This window comes from Diplotaxodon limnothrissa, linkage group LG7, assembly GCF_057381915.1.
Source record: "Diplotaxodon limnothrissa isolate DT_005_m linkage group LG7, D_limnothrissa_male_GT1.1, whole genome shotgun sequence".
Classification (NCBI taxonomy): domain Eukaryota; kingdom Metazoa; phylum Chordata; class Actinopteri; order Cichliformes; family Cichlidae; genus Diplotaxodon; species Diplotaxodon limnothrissa.
This window is the reverse complement of record NC_140602.1, coordinates 19,887,382-19,904,358: the sequence shown is the minus strand read 5'-3', so window position 1 is coordinate 19,904,358 and position 16,977 is coordinate 19,887,382. Positions and strand designations below refer to the sequence as shown.

At 40.6% G+C, this 16,977-nt stretch overlaps 1 protein-coding gene across 2 annotated transcripts in view; it reads left to right on the top strand.

Moving 5' to 3' along the window:
* The window catches only part of fbln1 (fibulin 1), a 31,978-nt gene that overhangs the window by 3,718 nt on the left and 11,283 nt on the right, over window positions 1-16,977 (top strand). Inside the window, exons 3-17 of one of the 2 annotated variants that reach the window (XM_085359399.1) lie at window positions 666-774; window positions 2,396-2,525; window positions 5,518-5,659; window positions 6,116-6,175; window positions 6,266-6,352; window positions 6,527-6,664; window positions 6,764-6,901; window positions 7,815-7,958; window positions 8,057-8,182; window positions 8,361-8,486; window positions 9,141-9,260; window positions 9,738-9,869; window positions 9,986-10,109; window positions 14,617-14,762; window positions 16,425-16,565. In XM_085359399.1, coding sequence (XP_085215525.1) covers window positions 666-774; window positions 2,396-2,525; window positions 5,518-5,659; window positions 6,116-6,175; window positions 6,266-6,352; window positions 6,527-6,664; window positions 6,764-6,901; window positions 7,815-7,958; window positions 8,057-8,182; window positions 8,361-8,486; window positions 9,141-9,260; window positions 9,738-9,869; window positions 9,986-10,109; window positions 14,617-14,762; window positions 16,425-16,565 — 1,863 coding nt within the window. Of the gene's footprint in view, window positions 1-665; window positions 775-2,395; window positions 2,526-5,517; window positions 5,660-6,115; window positions 6,176-6,265; window positions 6,353-6,526; window positions 6,665-6,763; window positions 6,902-7,814; window positions 7,959-8,056; window positions 8,183-8,360; window positions 8,487-9,140; window positions 9,261-9,737; window positions 9,870-9,985; window positions 10,110-10,890; window positions 12,128-14,616; window positions 14,763-16,424; window positions 16,566-16,977 lie in introns of those variants that run through there. The other variant, XM_085359400.1, reaches the window with a different exon arrangement.

Sequence of the window (16,977 nt, the reverse complement as noted above, 5' to 3'; positions counted from 1 at the left end):
AAAAAAAGCCCAAGACGTGGATCTGCCAAAGCTATTTCACGTTTGGCATATAACACACTAACCACAGGCAAACGAATGTGCTTGATGTGATTGTTACGGCTGATTGTTTAGAGAGTCGAAGCATTCCAAACTCTCTAATCCACATGAATAAACAGCCAGATTACCACAGAGTTGGTCGCGCTCCAGTCAAAAGGCCTCATGTGGTTCTGCAAAAACATATCCATCATTCATTGTCTTTGGCAAAAAACAAACAAAAAAATCTCTCAAGGCTTTTTTTCATATCGTTAAACAGACTCTGAATTTTGTTTATTTGCTATACAATTTGTCTTGGGTCACAATAGCAGGATTGTCTTTTGTTTAGGAAAGAGAGACAAAAAAACAGATCATCATTGCTCAATTAATAAAAACTGTTTGGTCTTGCTGAAAGACAAATGCTCATCGGATAAATGTTGCTCATTCCCCTCAAATGATGCTCAGAAGTTTGCCATCTGATATATATTTGAGGCACAGTGTGTTTAGGCACTTGATGTGTGTGTGTGTGTGTGTGTGTGTGTGTGTGTGTGTGTGTGTGTGTGTGTAGGCAGGCAGGTGGCCAGCACTATAATGTGGGGCCTGTTGTGATTCACCTGTACATGCAAAGGTAAAAACAATGTTGTTTTTAATAGGAGCAGAACAAATCTCAATGGAGGACTGCTGTAAAAATGGGCAAAAGCATGGCACCGATCATGAAGACTGTGCATCCCTGCCCCTTATCTCTGAGTCAACCACATGCAGGTAAGCCGCTGCTGACTGCTACCTTCCTCTGTTATGTTTAAGTGTGGTAGTTTATAGACTTCCAAGCTGTTAAATGCTGCATTTCTTAAAATCATATTTTCTATCCATGGTACTGGGCCCAAGTGATTTGGCATGTGCTGGATATTAAGGAAATGTCTAAATGCCCTTAATATGAGATCACTTTACCTTACTCCCATAAATCTCTAGGCACATTATTCACTTCACGTGAGAGCAGGAAGCGCTAATAGTGATGGGATAATAACACGTCTGCTGGTAACCATAGAAGGTGTGCTACCACAGGTTCAGGGCCTATAAGCCAAACTGATGGCAAACACATTTGCCATAGCCACTGTAAGTGATTCCAAATTTGTCTAAATTATAGTGTGAGGAGTGGAGAGGAAAAGGGGCAGGGATTTGTGGGGGTAGCAGGGTAATATTTAGGGGTGGAAAAAGGTGAGGGGGGTCAGAAGAGGGGCTGTTTCAAAACCCAGGAAATACCTTAGAGGTGAAATCCGACATAGAGGGAGGGAATAACAGGAAATCTGAGAGATTACTTCAGACACCAACGTAAGAAGAAAGAAAAAAAAACAGGAGAAAAATGGTAAAAGGAAAACAGGAGCACGCTACTGTGCCCTTAAAAGGTTCTGCAGAGGAGGTGTGTACTTTGTTGTGACTTTCGGATCTCGAGTGGTTTATGTGGAAAGAGGTTTCTGGTAAGAGATGATAAAAAAAACTTGGTTTGTTATGTTTTTTTGTCTTGTAAAACTGCAGGGAGACAGAGATCCAGACCAGGGAGGAACAGTCAACCTCCCCTCCGCTCCCTTAACTGATTGGGCAGACAGTTAGACAATACAACGAAATCTGATCTGAACAGAAACATTAAGTAAAACATATTTTTATGATAACACTCTTTTGTCAGATTGGGCTGGCTGCTTCCCAGTACTGCTTTTCCCAATTAAACAGCTATTGTCATTTTTTAAATGATTCTTGCAGAAAATTTGTGTTATGCTAATCCCTAAGGGGATCTCAGAGGTGAAGGTCAATTACGATACATCCTGTATCAAGATGTTACTCATTTTATGGTTATGGCTATTTCTCAAATCCTAACTGTGTCACCAAATTCTTAAGAAATGCAGACTGATTCTGTCCCGGTGATGTCATTGTGGCTGCAAGTAAACTACAGATACTGGCAAATGTTAGTCAGCCGATTAGGGCCCCTGCTGTTCTGCTTTTTTTGTTTGTTGTTTTTATAGGGTGTGTATGTAGGATGAGGTTTGTTTTAGTGATTTTGCTCTGCAAAAGAATATGGAGATATTTTTGGACAAATGTGCAGCTCGGGACTAAAATCTTTGGTTTAACTTCTTGGGTGTTAAACAATCTGAACAGACCTCAGAGAGCTGTCAGCATTGCAAACACAATGTCCATCGTTGAGCTCATTCTAGACATACTCAGCCCAGTCATTCGTCAGTTTTCAGTGTGACATGAGATCCCCTTTAGGCTCGCCTCGGGCCAATTTTAATGAGCTGCACTTCTAAGACAGATTTTCTTTGCCGTAAGCCAATTATTGATAGAGCGGAGAGTAAATGCACCACCTGTGTTTTGTGTTTTTTCTTGCTGACAGGATAGTGCAGGAGCAGTGCTGTGTAACAGTGCTCGAGGATAAAATGTGCACCAATGGTATCAACATTGCCAAAGACCAGGGGGCCTGCGATTCTTTATTCACCAACACCTGCGACACCAAGACTACAAAGGTGTGTTTGTATGAGTGTATATGAGTGTTTTGCTAATAGAAATGACAAAACAGAAAAGTAAATCACCAAAAAACTTCTTTCACCACTTTGTTGGACGATGATTATGGCAAGTGAATGCTTCTTAACCAAACTCAGGCAAATTCTTGCCTTTATTTTCATTCTATATGTACTATATACACAGTATATACAGTGTTTTTGGCAAAAAATCTTGAATCACCCTTGGTTTCCTTATGTTTTGCTTCCAAGAAGCCAGACTTTCTTGTAATTTTAAGTCCCTTTTCCATTAGTAGCTACTCAGGTTGGCACGCCACGGTTTGCAGGGTTTTCCATTAGATGGAAGTACCTGGTACCAGGACTTTTTTAGTAGCGATTCCTCTGGGGATCCAAGCGATCTGAGCAATCCAAAAATGTGTCATCAACAGACTGCATGCCACCGACTGGCTGGTCAGTGGTGTGACTCGATGAGTAATGAGGGTGTCTCCTTCAGGAAAATCAAAACCACCACTAAAGTCAACCTTTAGAAACAAAAGGACCAAAACAGTGAAGATGATTAGGCATAGCTATTGCACCAAACATCAACATTATAGAGAAATGTTCCCATTTGTTTTAAATTGAAATAAATAGTCATTTAATGGGGTTACAATCCAATATAACCTCATTATTAGTGAGCTTTATAACTAGCATGAAAATTTGTACTTTTACACAAAACTAGGCTTGTGTAAGTTCTGCTTCCATCTTTGATTACAGATTTAAATGTGTTCTTTTTCTCACCTTCATTAGTTCCCTTTAACTGGTTTTATGTCTTTCAGAAGTATTTTGATAAATTACTTAATAAAGAAATTGGTCTAGAATTTCTATCCTTTAACAGTTTAGTTGTGATCTACTATATACTGCATAGAAGCTTTTAAAGGTGTTGTAGCCCCACACAGCCACCGCATGCTACAAATATGCTTTAAAATAAAATTAGCAGCGTAGCTCTGATGAGGGAAAATGAGCCAACCTTAACACATAACCAAAGCTGATTACTTTCCATATTTACCAGAACCTCTTCTATGCTGGCAAACATCAGCTGCTCTGTGTTCCTCTCTCTGCTGCTGCTGCTGGCATGGCTGCCAGCATGCTATGATGATGCACTTACAAAAATAATTTTCTCTACAGTGCTTTCAAGTTGTTTTACAAAGTTTCTCCTGTCACACCCTTTTTGTGAAATTAAAATGCTTAAAATCTGGAGCATCTTTAGTAGCGCGAAAACAATATGAGAATAACACCACCACGGGGTTGCAACACATAACAACAATGCTCAGTGGCTAGTGGAGCTAAGAGAAGACCACAGCAACTTCCCTGAACAGGATCCAGTAACCATCACAGCGGCAGACATCCAAGAAAGAGTCTCAAGCATGAAGCGTTAGACAGTACCTGGCCCTGACATGAGTCACACTTACGGGCTAAAGAAAGTGACTGTAACTCTATGAGCATCTGGCAGCACAAATGAACCAAGTGGCTGGCATAGTATACAGGAATATCTCTGCCGATTATGGCCTGGAAGTCCTGAGGTCAAAATAGGTCACGTCCCCAAGGATGATTGAGAAATGCATTGACAAACTGGTGATGACTAACCAACCGGACATAGTAGCCGTGGACACGAAGAGAAAGACAGCTGTGGACCTTCCCAACATCAGGAAGAAGGAACACGAGAAGCTTGAGAAAAATATGCACATTTTCAAATATGCTTAAAATCTCTAGGTGCTTACATAGTGTGAAAATATGTCTCAAATGTGCAAAACTCCACAAACACTCCACAAAAATCATTTACTTGATATGGAGGACGTCAGATTGACAAGAAAGAAATCAGGACTGTGGGTGGCTTATTCAATAACTCCGAACTTCTTCAAATAATCTGTGTGTTCTCAAGGAAAAAGCACGACGATGCGAGATGGACAGAACAAAATGTACGTTTAAATGATAAATAATGACAATATCTGTGAAAATAATGTTGTACTTTCTCTAAGCAGTCAGAGAGAAGAAAAGGGGATTTGCTTCAATGTGCTGTCTGGATAAGGTTTATGTTTTCAATTTAGAAACTGCATTATTGTGTTTTGTAAGATTTGCAGTGATGATAGCAGAATGCTGTATTGATGTTTCACATATGAAACTAATAAAAAGGCCACTTACTCTAAGCAAGCATGGGAGAAGCAAGAAAAAGCTGCACAAAAACAAGATATAAAGCAGTTGTGTGTGCGAACTGTTCAGGAGTGTGTTTGTGTGCTTGTTGTGAGTGGTTTACACTAAAAGAGTCCTAAGAACAAAACGTTTTCTAGCAGTCAAGGCCACACAGGCATATACCCACACATAAACAAGCACACACAAACAAACACAGAGAGTAGCAGTCAGCCACTATTGGTACACAACTCTTACAGTTGCTCTCCTTAGCATGTGTTCAGTCTTGCAGTCGCTACAAACGCTGCACGTGTGCACCACCGCACACACAGTCAGATTCCAGCTGCATAACCAAATTGCCAAAACATGCCCATCTGTCACACTCCCCACCTTTCTTGTCCATAACTGACATTACCGGGCTGTCATAATGATTGACTGAGCATGCATTAAGGAGAGGGGGGTTGATGTCATCTCATCACTGTCTCCCTCTGTGTTCTCTTTTTCTAACTGACTGACTGCCTTTCTGGTCCCGTCTGAAGCCTGCCAGTTGGCGTATCGTCTCAAAAAAGCTCTTTTTCTGTCTGTCTGGTTGATTGAGAGCTTGGCTGTCTGTCTAAAGCAACTTATTCTCAGCTGTCACTTTAAAAGGCTGTCTCACTTCTTTAACCAACCAGCATACCAACCCTCTGTCAGCTATTCTTTGTTTTTGTTTTACCTCTGCTGGTACACAATATCCTGAAAAGATCTGTATTTTGTTTTCTTTCAATTATTTGCACATTTTTCATGTCTATCCTTCTAAGTTCTCTAATACTGTGTTGTATGCTGTTTTCGATAGATGTGCTGTGACTGTTGTACTCTGGGTAAAACAGCCCATGAGCTTGGCCTACCCTGTGACCACAACCTATCTGTTGGCCATCAGTGCAATCTGGTGTCCCGGGCCTGCTGTGTGGAAGGAGCCACAGCGCATCAGAGAGAACGTGGGTAAAAAATGTGATCCTGCAGGAGGCAGTTTCTTTTATTGTTTTTTTTTTTTAAATAAAACAAACAAAATGTGTAATTTAAAGTAGAGTGGGCATAAAAAAGTGGATTAAAGTAAGTGAAAACCTATGCAAGTCAACAAAATAATTAGAAGTAGAAATAGGAGGACTACTGGTGTCAAACATAAGACTACACCGCCCCCTAGTGGACGCTTATGGTCATCGCATGCTCATTTTCTTAGCTCATAATATAAAGCAGCTTAGGTTCAGCTACTGAGCATTAATGTGGAAATGGGTAAGATTCAGCATGCTGATTATGAGCTTTTGGACTGGATAAAATAAGAATTTAATGACCATCAAAGTCAGAAGTTCACTAGTAACACAATGTTGTGCCAAATGATTTCATGCATAAGGTATGAAAGCATGAATAAGCATGCTTTTTTCTCTCTCTTGCAGTGCCTAACAAGGACGAGACAACTGAAAATGGAGATTCAGCATTAAATAATCAGTGCAATGGTAAAGCACAATAAAAGCTAACAATTGTGATTTCTGCACTTGCGTTAAAAAGCGCGGATCAGATATTAATGTTTCTGTGGTGCCTCTCAGGGAAGTGTGCTCATCGCTGTGTGGGGAATGACACTTGTGCCTGTTTCAAAGGCTATAAACTCAAACCAGATGGAAAGAGCTGTGAGGGTAAGCTCCTTTTGTATTGTTATATATATGTAATGATTTCAGTCTTATATTTTAATATCAGGACTGTTTTTGGTGATAAAGAAAATACTTTTCTACTAGAAAAGACTAACACAACAGAGCCTCAGCAGGAGACATGTGATGTATTCCTTTACTGTCTGTCCTGTTTTTTCGCAGACATCAACGAGTGTTTGGTGGGAGCCAGCAACTGTCGGGGAGGAGAGCGTTGCATCAACACAGAGGGCTCGTTCCGTTGCCAGAGAGAAGTCAGCTGTGGAACAGGATATGAGCTCACTGACAGCAACAACTGCAAAGGTCTCTGCTGTTTGTAGGGAGACATTGATCTGCTGTATTTTTTTTGGCTGCTATTCATAGCGTGTTGACAGGCAATTCTTCTGTGATGTCTTCATCCAGATATTGATGAGTGTGAGACCGGTATCCATAACTGTGGACCGCAGTTTCAATGCCAAAACACCCAGGGGTCGTTCCGTTGTCTGCCCAAAGTTCAGTGTGGATCTGGCTTTATCCAGGATGCTCTTGGAAACTGTATTGGTAAGCATTAGCACCAAAAGATTTATTGTGGCCAAGCATCCCATACAGAGCTCCGCTGCCATTTATGATCTTTACTTGAGCACTTGTAAGGATATTGAGATTCTTAAATTGCTTCCCTCAAAATGTCCTCATATTAATGTAAATTTCAAAATATTTAACAATATGATGACTGGCATATGCTCTTTAATAAATTAACATCATTAAGACTTCTGTTCTTGAAGCCTTAAGTCAGTTAAATTTCCAGCTATGTAGTTAGACTTAGGTCTTTTTGGGGCTCGCTATTAAACTCAAACCTGTCCTCATCATTGTGGTCAAATTTGATTTATCAATTATTTATTTTATTGACTTAAATTAAAAAAAAAATGTTTTTAGCTCATCATGCAATAAATTACCTGGTGTAAGGTTAATCACTGCCATCATTACATTGATTGAGAGGAGCCAAATTATAGACAGAGGACTAATTAGGAAACAAGACCAGGTTAAATCAAGGCAATCAGGGCCTCATTACACGAGAAGACAAACAGCTGAAAGGAATGACACACACAAGGAATAGAAATGATCCAATTAAAATAGGAACTGAAAAAGAAGACAAGTCAAGGAAACTAAGACAGATACGACTTACATATCTATACTATTGCTAATATATATTGTAATATATCTATATCACTAAAGCACTTCTGGATGGATGCAAACTGCATTTCGTTGCCCTGTACCTGTGCATGTGCAATGACAATAAAGTTGAATTCTATTCTATTCTATTCTATTCTATTCTATATATGGGTCACAAAAAGAAGGAATTGATCATGTAACAATATAAGACATGATAAGAAAAAAATATAACAGAAACTGTGGAACATCAGGGCATTTTTAAAATTTAGAGTAACATCTGTGTCATCTGTGCTCCTGTTTTCAGATATAAATGAATGTGTTAGCCAGACAGGTCCATGCAACAGGGGGCAGATCTGTGTCAACACAGTGGGCTCGTACACTTGCCAGAGGAACTCGGTTAACTGCGGTCGAGGATACCACCTCAATGAAGAGGGCACACGCTGCGTTGGTACGGAAGAGCTCATCATACCTACATGCAAAGTGTCTTACTAGCCTACCTGCGGTGGATATCATGGTGTTCTCTGTCGCTTGCACCCCTGCTTACAGATATCGATGAGTGTAAGACTACTGAAAACGTCTGTGGAGGTCATGCGTGCCTCAACATGTTGGGGTCTTACCGATGTGAGTGTGAAGCTGGCTACATGTTCAATAGCATCACTCGGCTTTGTGAAGGTAAACTGTTTTTCTTTTTCTTTTGCTTTGCGTTCTTACGTTGGTAGCTAAATCCAAGTGTATCCTGAGCATGTAAATGCCCACAGCATGTATGTGTGTGTACTACTTCTAGTTAAAATAAGCATTGAAGTCACAATTTCAGCTTCTTACTTTGTCAGTTTTGGACTTTTTGTCTTAGATGTCAATGAATGCAGGCATTACCCTGGTCGTCTGTGTGCTCATAAGTGTGAGAACACTTTGGGATCCTACAAATGTAGCTGCACTACAGGCTTCGCGTTAGCTGCTGACGGCAGAAATTGTGATGGTAAGACAATCAAGTAATTTGGGAGACTTTATAGAGCCTAGATACTGTTGACTAGACAGAGTTTATGTGGGCGGATGTGGATCTGGTAATCAGAATCTTTGTGGATCAATCTCCTGCTCCCCATGCATTCCTAAATGCGTTTTTGCCCCCGATGCATCTAACGGAGTGTTGGTCTGAATGTCAGATTCTTTTTTTTTTTTTAAAGAAGAAAGGTGCCATATAGTATAAGGGACAGTCAATAACATGTCTCCCCTCTGACTTACACAATAGAAATCCTGCATGATCTGACATCCCAGTGTTAATGTTTTTCCTGTATCATAATAATACTGGTCCAGGATCAGGGAAGCATTCAGTTGCAATGTTGATCCTGGACCAACATTATTATGGTAATGCTGGAACAAGACCAACAAAGAGATAACCGATACACCTAGATACCCCTGTGTACACTGGGGTACACTTTCAAGTCTAACTTAAGAAATATGTTGCTGTATATCTTCAGCCTACGTAGCATTTTACCAGTCATCAATCTAGGAGTCATATTTTTTAGGTAGCTTTCATAGTTACTTGTTCTTTATCCATAAATAGGTAAATATTGCATTACAGACACATGCACGCATACATTTTGATGCTAACTTTGATACTTTCTCTGTGCAGATTTGAACGAGTGTGAGAGCACCCCATGTAGTCAAGAGTGCGCCAATGTGTACGGTTCCTACCAGTGTTACTGCCGCCGTGGCTACCAGCTCAGTGACCTAGATGGCACTACTTGTGAAGGTAAAGTTGAAGCATGTGAACTGCAACTGATACTCAGTTTAATTCAGTTGACATTTTATTGTATAGCACCAAATCACAACCTCGAGGCACATTGTAAGGTAAAGACCCTACAATAAAAGAAGGATAGCAGAAAAAAACAGAAAAAAGCCTTATAATCAGATGACCTCCTATTAGCAAGCACTTGGCGATGGTGAGAAGTAAAAACTCCCTTTTAACAGGAAGAAACATCTGCCAGAACCCAGGGCGGCCATCTGCTGTGACGAGTTGGGGGTATTAGCCGAATTTCCACAAATAGGAACATTCAAACATGCAGATCAGCCTTGAATTTTTCTAGACATGACCTGACAGAGACGTATGTGAGAACGCTAATGTGTGGCACATATGGATCAGACATTAATGGTGGTTGGCCATCCTTATTATGTGTATATAAATAAAATGAATGTGTTACAAATTCACCTTTTTCTTTGACGTTTCCAGATATAGATGAATGTGCCCTGCCCACCGGAGGTCACATTTGCTCCTACCGCTGTCACAACACGCCTGGCAGTTTCCACTGTTCCTGCCCCGTCAATGGCTACACCTTGGCGGTAAACGGGCGCAGCTGCCAGGGTGAGCTCTCTGTAATGTCATGTTGCAGTCATGTGGCGTTTGTTGGAGGCCCTTTTTCCCCAGCTTTGGGAAAAAAATCATGTTAGTGACTTTTAAGACCCTTTTTTGTCTTTCAGATATTGATGAATGTGTGACAGGAAGCCATACGTGCACAGAGAATCAAAGCTGCTTCAATGTACAGGGAGGATTCAGATGCCTGTCTTTCGAGTGTCCGAACAATTACAGACGGGTCGGAGAGACGTGAGTATTTGAACTGGTGCAGATTCTTTGCTGAGCAGGGACATGTTTATGAACAGGCATAACTATGATTGTGTTGTCTGTGTTACGACAGAATTAAATTGAATGAGTTTACCCCTATTACACATTAAAACAAATTCGTAAAAATATAGTAAATTTCACATTTTTTTCGTGTATTTTTTTTAACCACATATTTAATTTTAGCATTTATCAATTACTATTTATGGACCATCACCATTTAAAAAAAAAAAAAAAAGGCATAAAATAACCAATTGCCAGGACATTTTCTGTTTTGTTACATAGTTTCATGCAACACTCAAAGAACACGGTCTGTGCTCCATATAGTTAAATTTGAAACAGTCACCATCTAAAGAGCTTTAAGTTTACATATCAGGCTTTTTAAAGCACTCCTGGTTTGTATATGGATCAGAGCCCCTGCATGTCCAGTATGCTCAATGCTGGAATGATTTCAGTATGAATCTGGCTGTAGCATGTTTTGCTGTTTCCGAGTGATGACATGCACATGGGTGTTTTTCAGTTTAATTTTGGCGCACATGACGATGACAATGTGTACACCCACACCCTTGTTTGGAGGCACCCAGTGACAGAACGTTTTGCATGATCCTAAAGAGGGCACTATAACTGAAAGTGATAATTCCTTTCTCTGCATGCCATGCACGGCAAATGAAATTTTCACCTGATCTCCCTTTCTCTTTCTCTCTTTTTGCCCGTTTTGTTCCGTCTTGTCCCGTCCTGCCTCCGATCTCTTTTTTTTCTTTTGCAGTCGATGCGAACGCTTGCTTTGCAATGAGTCTGTCCAGTGCCTGACCATGCCCCTGAGAATAACCTACTACTACCTCACCTTCCCCACCAACATCCCCATCTTCACCACCATCTTCCGCATGGGCCCCTCCCACACCGTGCCTGGCGATGACATCCACATTGCTATCACAGCTGGCAACGAGGGCGGCTTCTTCAGAACTGAGCAGATGCCCACTGGTGGTGTGATGTCAGTGGCAAAGCTCATCAACAAGCCAGAGGACTTTGAGCTGTCTCTGGAACTGAGGCTGCGCCGCTATGGCACAATCACTACATACCTGGCTAAAGTGCTGGTGTTTGTTACCCAGGAGGAGCCCAGAGTACCTTATAATCCCCTACTAGAATAAACAAAAGGGATTCATAGGTTTGCACAAGTTTTTACCCCCTTAAAATGGATGTGGCATATTAACTTAATCTCACTAAGAAATCAGAAAAATTGCAAAATGCATGCAAGAGTAAAGGATGGTGATGCAATATAGCCTGCTATATATTAATGATTACACAAGTTAAGTATAGTTAGAGCATGTACAGGTAAAAATATAATTCAAATTTTCATGAGTTTCTGGCAAGTGCAGGCCTTTCAGGGCTACTGCTGGTCCAAAACTATGGTACCGCTGTCCCCTTTATCTTGTCTGCTATTGAGGCTTTTTTCTACTACAGTTTTTTAAATGAATGAACTCAAATACTACTCTGTCTCCTAATAAATGCACATTAAACATGGCACATTATTTTTTTAATGACACTGTAAAATACATTAATCAGAAGGAAAAACAATCACAATTTGTAGTTGTATAGCATTACACACAATAAAGCTTTTGTTTTAAACAAAAAAACATGGATTATTATTCAGGAGTTTATATTAGGACCAACAGAATGCATCTTTTTAGGTGAGGCATTGTCAAAGAAGCCACTGTAGGTGGCGTTCTAGGTCAGTGTAACTCTCAAAATGGTAACAACCCAAGTCTGCCGACAACTGAGTGTAATTTGATGATGGTTGCATGATAAAGTCTGACATTTTGCAGTATTTTATGGTTTATGTGCTGGATGAACAGTTTTCTATTAAAACTGCAATAGAAATAACACATGTTCAAGTTAAAACCAGTGTTTGATAATGGTGCTTTGTGGGGTTTAATCAAATACAGCAAAGGGAGCAGTTGGAATGTGAGGCTAAGTCACAGATGGAGGCATGAAGATTTCCCCTCACAAAGTTTCATATTACTATTATTCCAGTAGTTTCAGAACATTGCGTATATTCTGTTTTGTCATTAAAAAAAAAAGTTCTTCAATTACAAGAAAGTGTTTTAGTATTTTAAACATTTTAGTGCTAAACAGCATTTATTAATGTTATTAGATGCCATTAAAGTTAATTTTCTTGTTTTTTTTTTAAAGGGTTTCCTGCATTATATCTGCAAACATATGTGCAAACCAGGCTGTATTTTTGTCTTTAACATTGGCTTAAAAAAACCTGTTAAAAATCGCAAACAGCAAAACCTTCAGTCACTAACTACACGTAATATATAAAGTACTTAGAGTGACTCCACTCCTTCAAATTCCAGTAAGCCAGACTGACACCAGACTTTGCATTGTTACTCCTGCTTCCCAAATGTCACTTACCATTACCAGTGATTTTTTTCGTGCACATCTCTTTAGCTCCCGTTGCACAGATTTCCACTGCATACTGCGGGTGCAAACCCCAACACAGACAGACAATTCCAAATGAAGGCTGAGTAAGTGACATGAGAAGAGATGCAGTGGGAAAGGAGAGGGGAAATGTGCACCAGCGGAGATTATAAATAGCTTGACATGCTGTGAGGGTGCTGCCTGAGCGGCTGTGGCTTTTAATAACTGTAAATGCAGATTTCTCAGGTTCCTCCTGTCCCGAACGTTTGGGCTAGTAAGGATGCACTTGGTCCCTGTTGGGGATAGCCTTAAAAGAGTCTAGTGGCGTACAGGAGTTTTTTCCTCCCCTTTTGACATTGAGTTATGGGGCTCTGGGCTCTGGCCGGTGGTCTGAACAATTTGCGGTACAGCAACATCACCGCGCACAAAATGAATGATGCCCTGCAGTGTTTGTGTTGGGGCGTTATCAATGTGCTGACTATAAATAATAATTACCAAAAAAATAAAAGGCCCTACACTTGACCAGAAGACTTTCATCCAAAAAAGTCTGTTTTTCTTTCTGGTCTGAGAATATTGGGGTTTTTTTCTCCTGGGCTGGGCCACGTGAGGCATGGGGACATGGAGAAGGCGCGCATATGTTCATGTGTGTCCAAGTGTGTGTGCATGAAATAAATGCACACATATTCACAAATGAAGACGTAGAAGTTTTTTTGTTTTTACACTGAACTGTAATTACATTGAGCTGATGCCTCTGCTTTGAAGAGCCCATCTGAGTGTAAAAGGGTTAGGGTTGGGGGGGGGGCAGTTCACTCTAGGTCATTGTCTTCTCATAAATTTACTCTCTACCCCAACAGCTTTCACCTCATCCTCTAGAGCCCCACTTGGGTCTTTCTGCAGCTCAGGACGTGGTATTATAAACTAGGAGAACATTTTGTGGGTTTGGCCCAGAGCAGAGCAAAACCTGGACCCGCCGCTAATTGCTAATTACAAGCCCCTACCCAGTGGTGGCTTGACTTTTTGTCAGGGGCTTCTCTCCTCGCTCTCCATGAAAGGAGCCCTGCAACCCAAGCTTGGGCTTGAGCTTTGAGCTGCAGCAGATAGGTCCCCCGAGGAGCGCCAGAGATCCACGGGCATGACTCACAGTGTGGCTATATGGCTGCCATGCACATTAACTGGACTTATACATGACAACATGGATGTTTTCATAACCCAGTGTAACCGTGTACTGACTTGCCTCCTTTGTTAAACTCAAGCAAGGCTCAGCTTGAGTTTAACATCTTGAATGTCATAATCAAGGCTTTTATTTTGTTCTAAAAGTTCCCAAATGATCACAAGTTTTCAAACTCTTGATTTATGGGGTTGCTAATGCCTTAGAAACCTCTCTAAAAAAGCTGTCTTATGTAGCAGACAGGTAGTTAATAGTGATGTTTCAGGTGGCGTTAGCTTTAGGAGCCAGTAGAGGCACTCCAATCCCTCCGACCTGTCACTGATTAGTCTGTGGAATAAACAAAGCCCTAAATAATAGGATGAGAGCTGCCCTGGGGAGAGGCTGGGGAGTTGTCTAGTCATGTGGCTTACAATTTAGGAGTCTTTTAGAACACTCCCTTTCCCCATAAATCCTCCTCAAGAGATTATCTGATGTGAAGCCGGGGATGCTCTGCAAATCCAAATATTTTCCTGAGCAGGTTGTGGATCATTCTGTAAATGTAGTAATTCATTTCCCACACAGCTTGAAATAGTGGATCAGAAAGACATCAATGACAGCACAAGTCTCCACAAGCTACAAAGTTTGACTGTGGCATGAGCCTTAGCCATTGTTGGTTTATTATTCTTCCAAACCACATAGAATTTGAAGAATTTGATTGTTTTCTTGTGCCGAGCGCTACATTCAGTGCCCCTTCTGCCTCATTCAAATAGTGTTTGTGCAACAGCATCGCGCTGCCCTGATTTGTTCTAAGGTGGTTAGCTTTAAGCAAGCAGAACCTAAAAGGTCAGAGGCTGTGCATGTTTTCTTTTCCAATTATTTTTTGTTTTGTTTTTGGTGGGTAAGTATGTTTGTTCACTTCTTCAGAGCGGCGAGGCTTGAACGGTCTGAAGTTGTTCGCTGTGTAAAGTCCTGTCAGCCCAATAACATCGCCTGCGTTCTGGACCCCACGCACTCAGTGTCACACACCTTCATTTCCCTGCCTACTTTCAGAGAACTACCAAGGCCTGAGGGTAGGTACACGACTATTCTTTGAATAGTCACACAAAAGGTACATAATCCAGTAAATAAAGCACTAAACACAAGAGGGGTTTTTTCTATTTAAAGAAAAAGGTTTTCAATGTGCCGATATCTTGTGGTCTCTGAAGCTAAGCGGTTGGCTGCTGTTTTATATACATATCTTCTTATTATTTTCATTCAGCATGTGTCCAAACCTCTTAACTGTCTCCAAACTGCTCAACCCGAGCTGTCTCTCTAATGTACTCATTTCTAATTCTGTCCTCCCTGCTCACTACCAACGCATTAGCATTTACAGCCCTGCCACATCCAGTTTGGCCTCCTGTCTTTTTGTTAAAGTCGCCATCACCAAAATATACATCATTTGGTAAACCATTCTTTTCATCTTTGCTGCTATTCTTCTGTCACAAAATTACCCCTGACACTTGTCTCCACCATGCCTCCCCTCTTCTCTTCATCTCTCATCTGCACTGTGCATTGGGTTGGACTGTGCATTGGCATTTAAACTCCACCTAAAATCTACCTTCACAATCTCCACTCCTTGCCTGTTCCCTTTTACACCTGTCTCCCTCTCATTCACACACATGTACTCTACTTCTACTGACTTTCATTTCCTCCTCCTCTCCTGTTTCATATATGTCACACAGATAGACAGTTGCCTCGGTCATAATAATAATAAAAAAAGACCTTAGCAGGTCTTTCAATCCAACCTCAGATGAACAACAACACATGCAGTACATTTGATTTAACAGCATGTGGCTGCTACTTACATGTATACCCTCTTAATTCCTTAGTTTTTCACTGCTTCTGCATTTTGGATTAATTTTTATGGAATATAATGATTAATATGTCAAGTGTTTTTGTTCATATCATGTTGTTCTTGAATGATTTTAACACCTATTCTAAACCAGATGATTTAAAAAAAAAATTAATATTATGTCTTGATACACTAAACTGTCAGAGGTGCTTTTTCTTTTTACCATGACTATAAATTTTTTTCTGGACTGGAAGAATTCCTTTAGCATCACCAAGTTTAAAAAATGTTTATCTTTCTTTCCAAATCTCATCTTTTTTTCAGTGTCATTCTTCTTCTTCTTCTTCTTCTTCTTCTTCTTCTTCTTCTTCTTATTATTATTATTATTATTATTATTATTATTATTATTATTATTATTATTATTATTATTATCTTAATTTTATATGCTTTAATCTCTGAGCTCCCATCAACTGCTTTCTGTACAGTTGCCAGAATCCATACGGCTGCCTCTGACACCCAAATGAGCTTTTCCATGAAGTCCTCAGTGGAAGACAGTTTTAGCTGGCTTTCCCCAGAGAACTGCTGCCACATATGTAACAACTGTAATCATTTGCAGGTTGCGACAGCTGATAAGCATCTTTTGGCTGTCATGCAGTGTGTGTTTCAGACACAGCCGTTCTCAGTGTCACTTCTTGTCATTCCTCATATGTCCTGAATTGGAGTGTAAAGAACTAGTGCTAAAAATCCTTAAGGTTTCTCTGACTATCACGAACACAAGCACTGTCATCACACACTTTATTGTATTTCTTTAAAAAAAAATTAAATTCAGAAAAAACAACAGTTGGGACCGGCTTTGCACAGCAATCCCACTGTCTTAACTTCTTCTCCCTGAATAATTCATCAGAGATCGTCTTCCTGAGAACAACAGTGCCAGCCTACGGGTCCTATAACTTCGGGAGTTACGATGTCAAGTTTGACATCCTGGAGGGCAACGTGGACAACGCCTTCGACATCATCAAGCGAGTGGAGAATGGGCTGTATGTGGGTGAGTACAGGGTATTTTTTGCTTGTCTGGGTGAACCAATAGCACATTCAGACAAGAGTGACTTTAACGTGTAACACATACCACCCGATGGTCTCTGTGACTGGAAATTGCAATTTCTTTTTGACAAAGGAGGTGGTTTTTCTGACCTCATCTCATTTTGAAATATATATATCTATTTTACAACAAATCAAACGCACATGTGTGCATTTAAAAAGTGCAAGAACAAAACAGCACAAAAATATATTCACGATGAATGTATTGACATAAGTACATCTGACGCAGCTTGTTATGGTCGTTGCAGCGTGGTGGCATCATGTAGCTGTCATCGTCTTCACGGGGGCTCCTCGTGTCTCTGTGCTCGGCGAGCTGTCCTCTGAGTGGCTCTCTGAGACAGACAAAGGCCTGTTTCTGC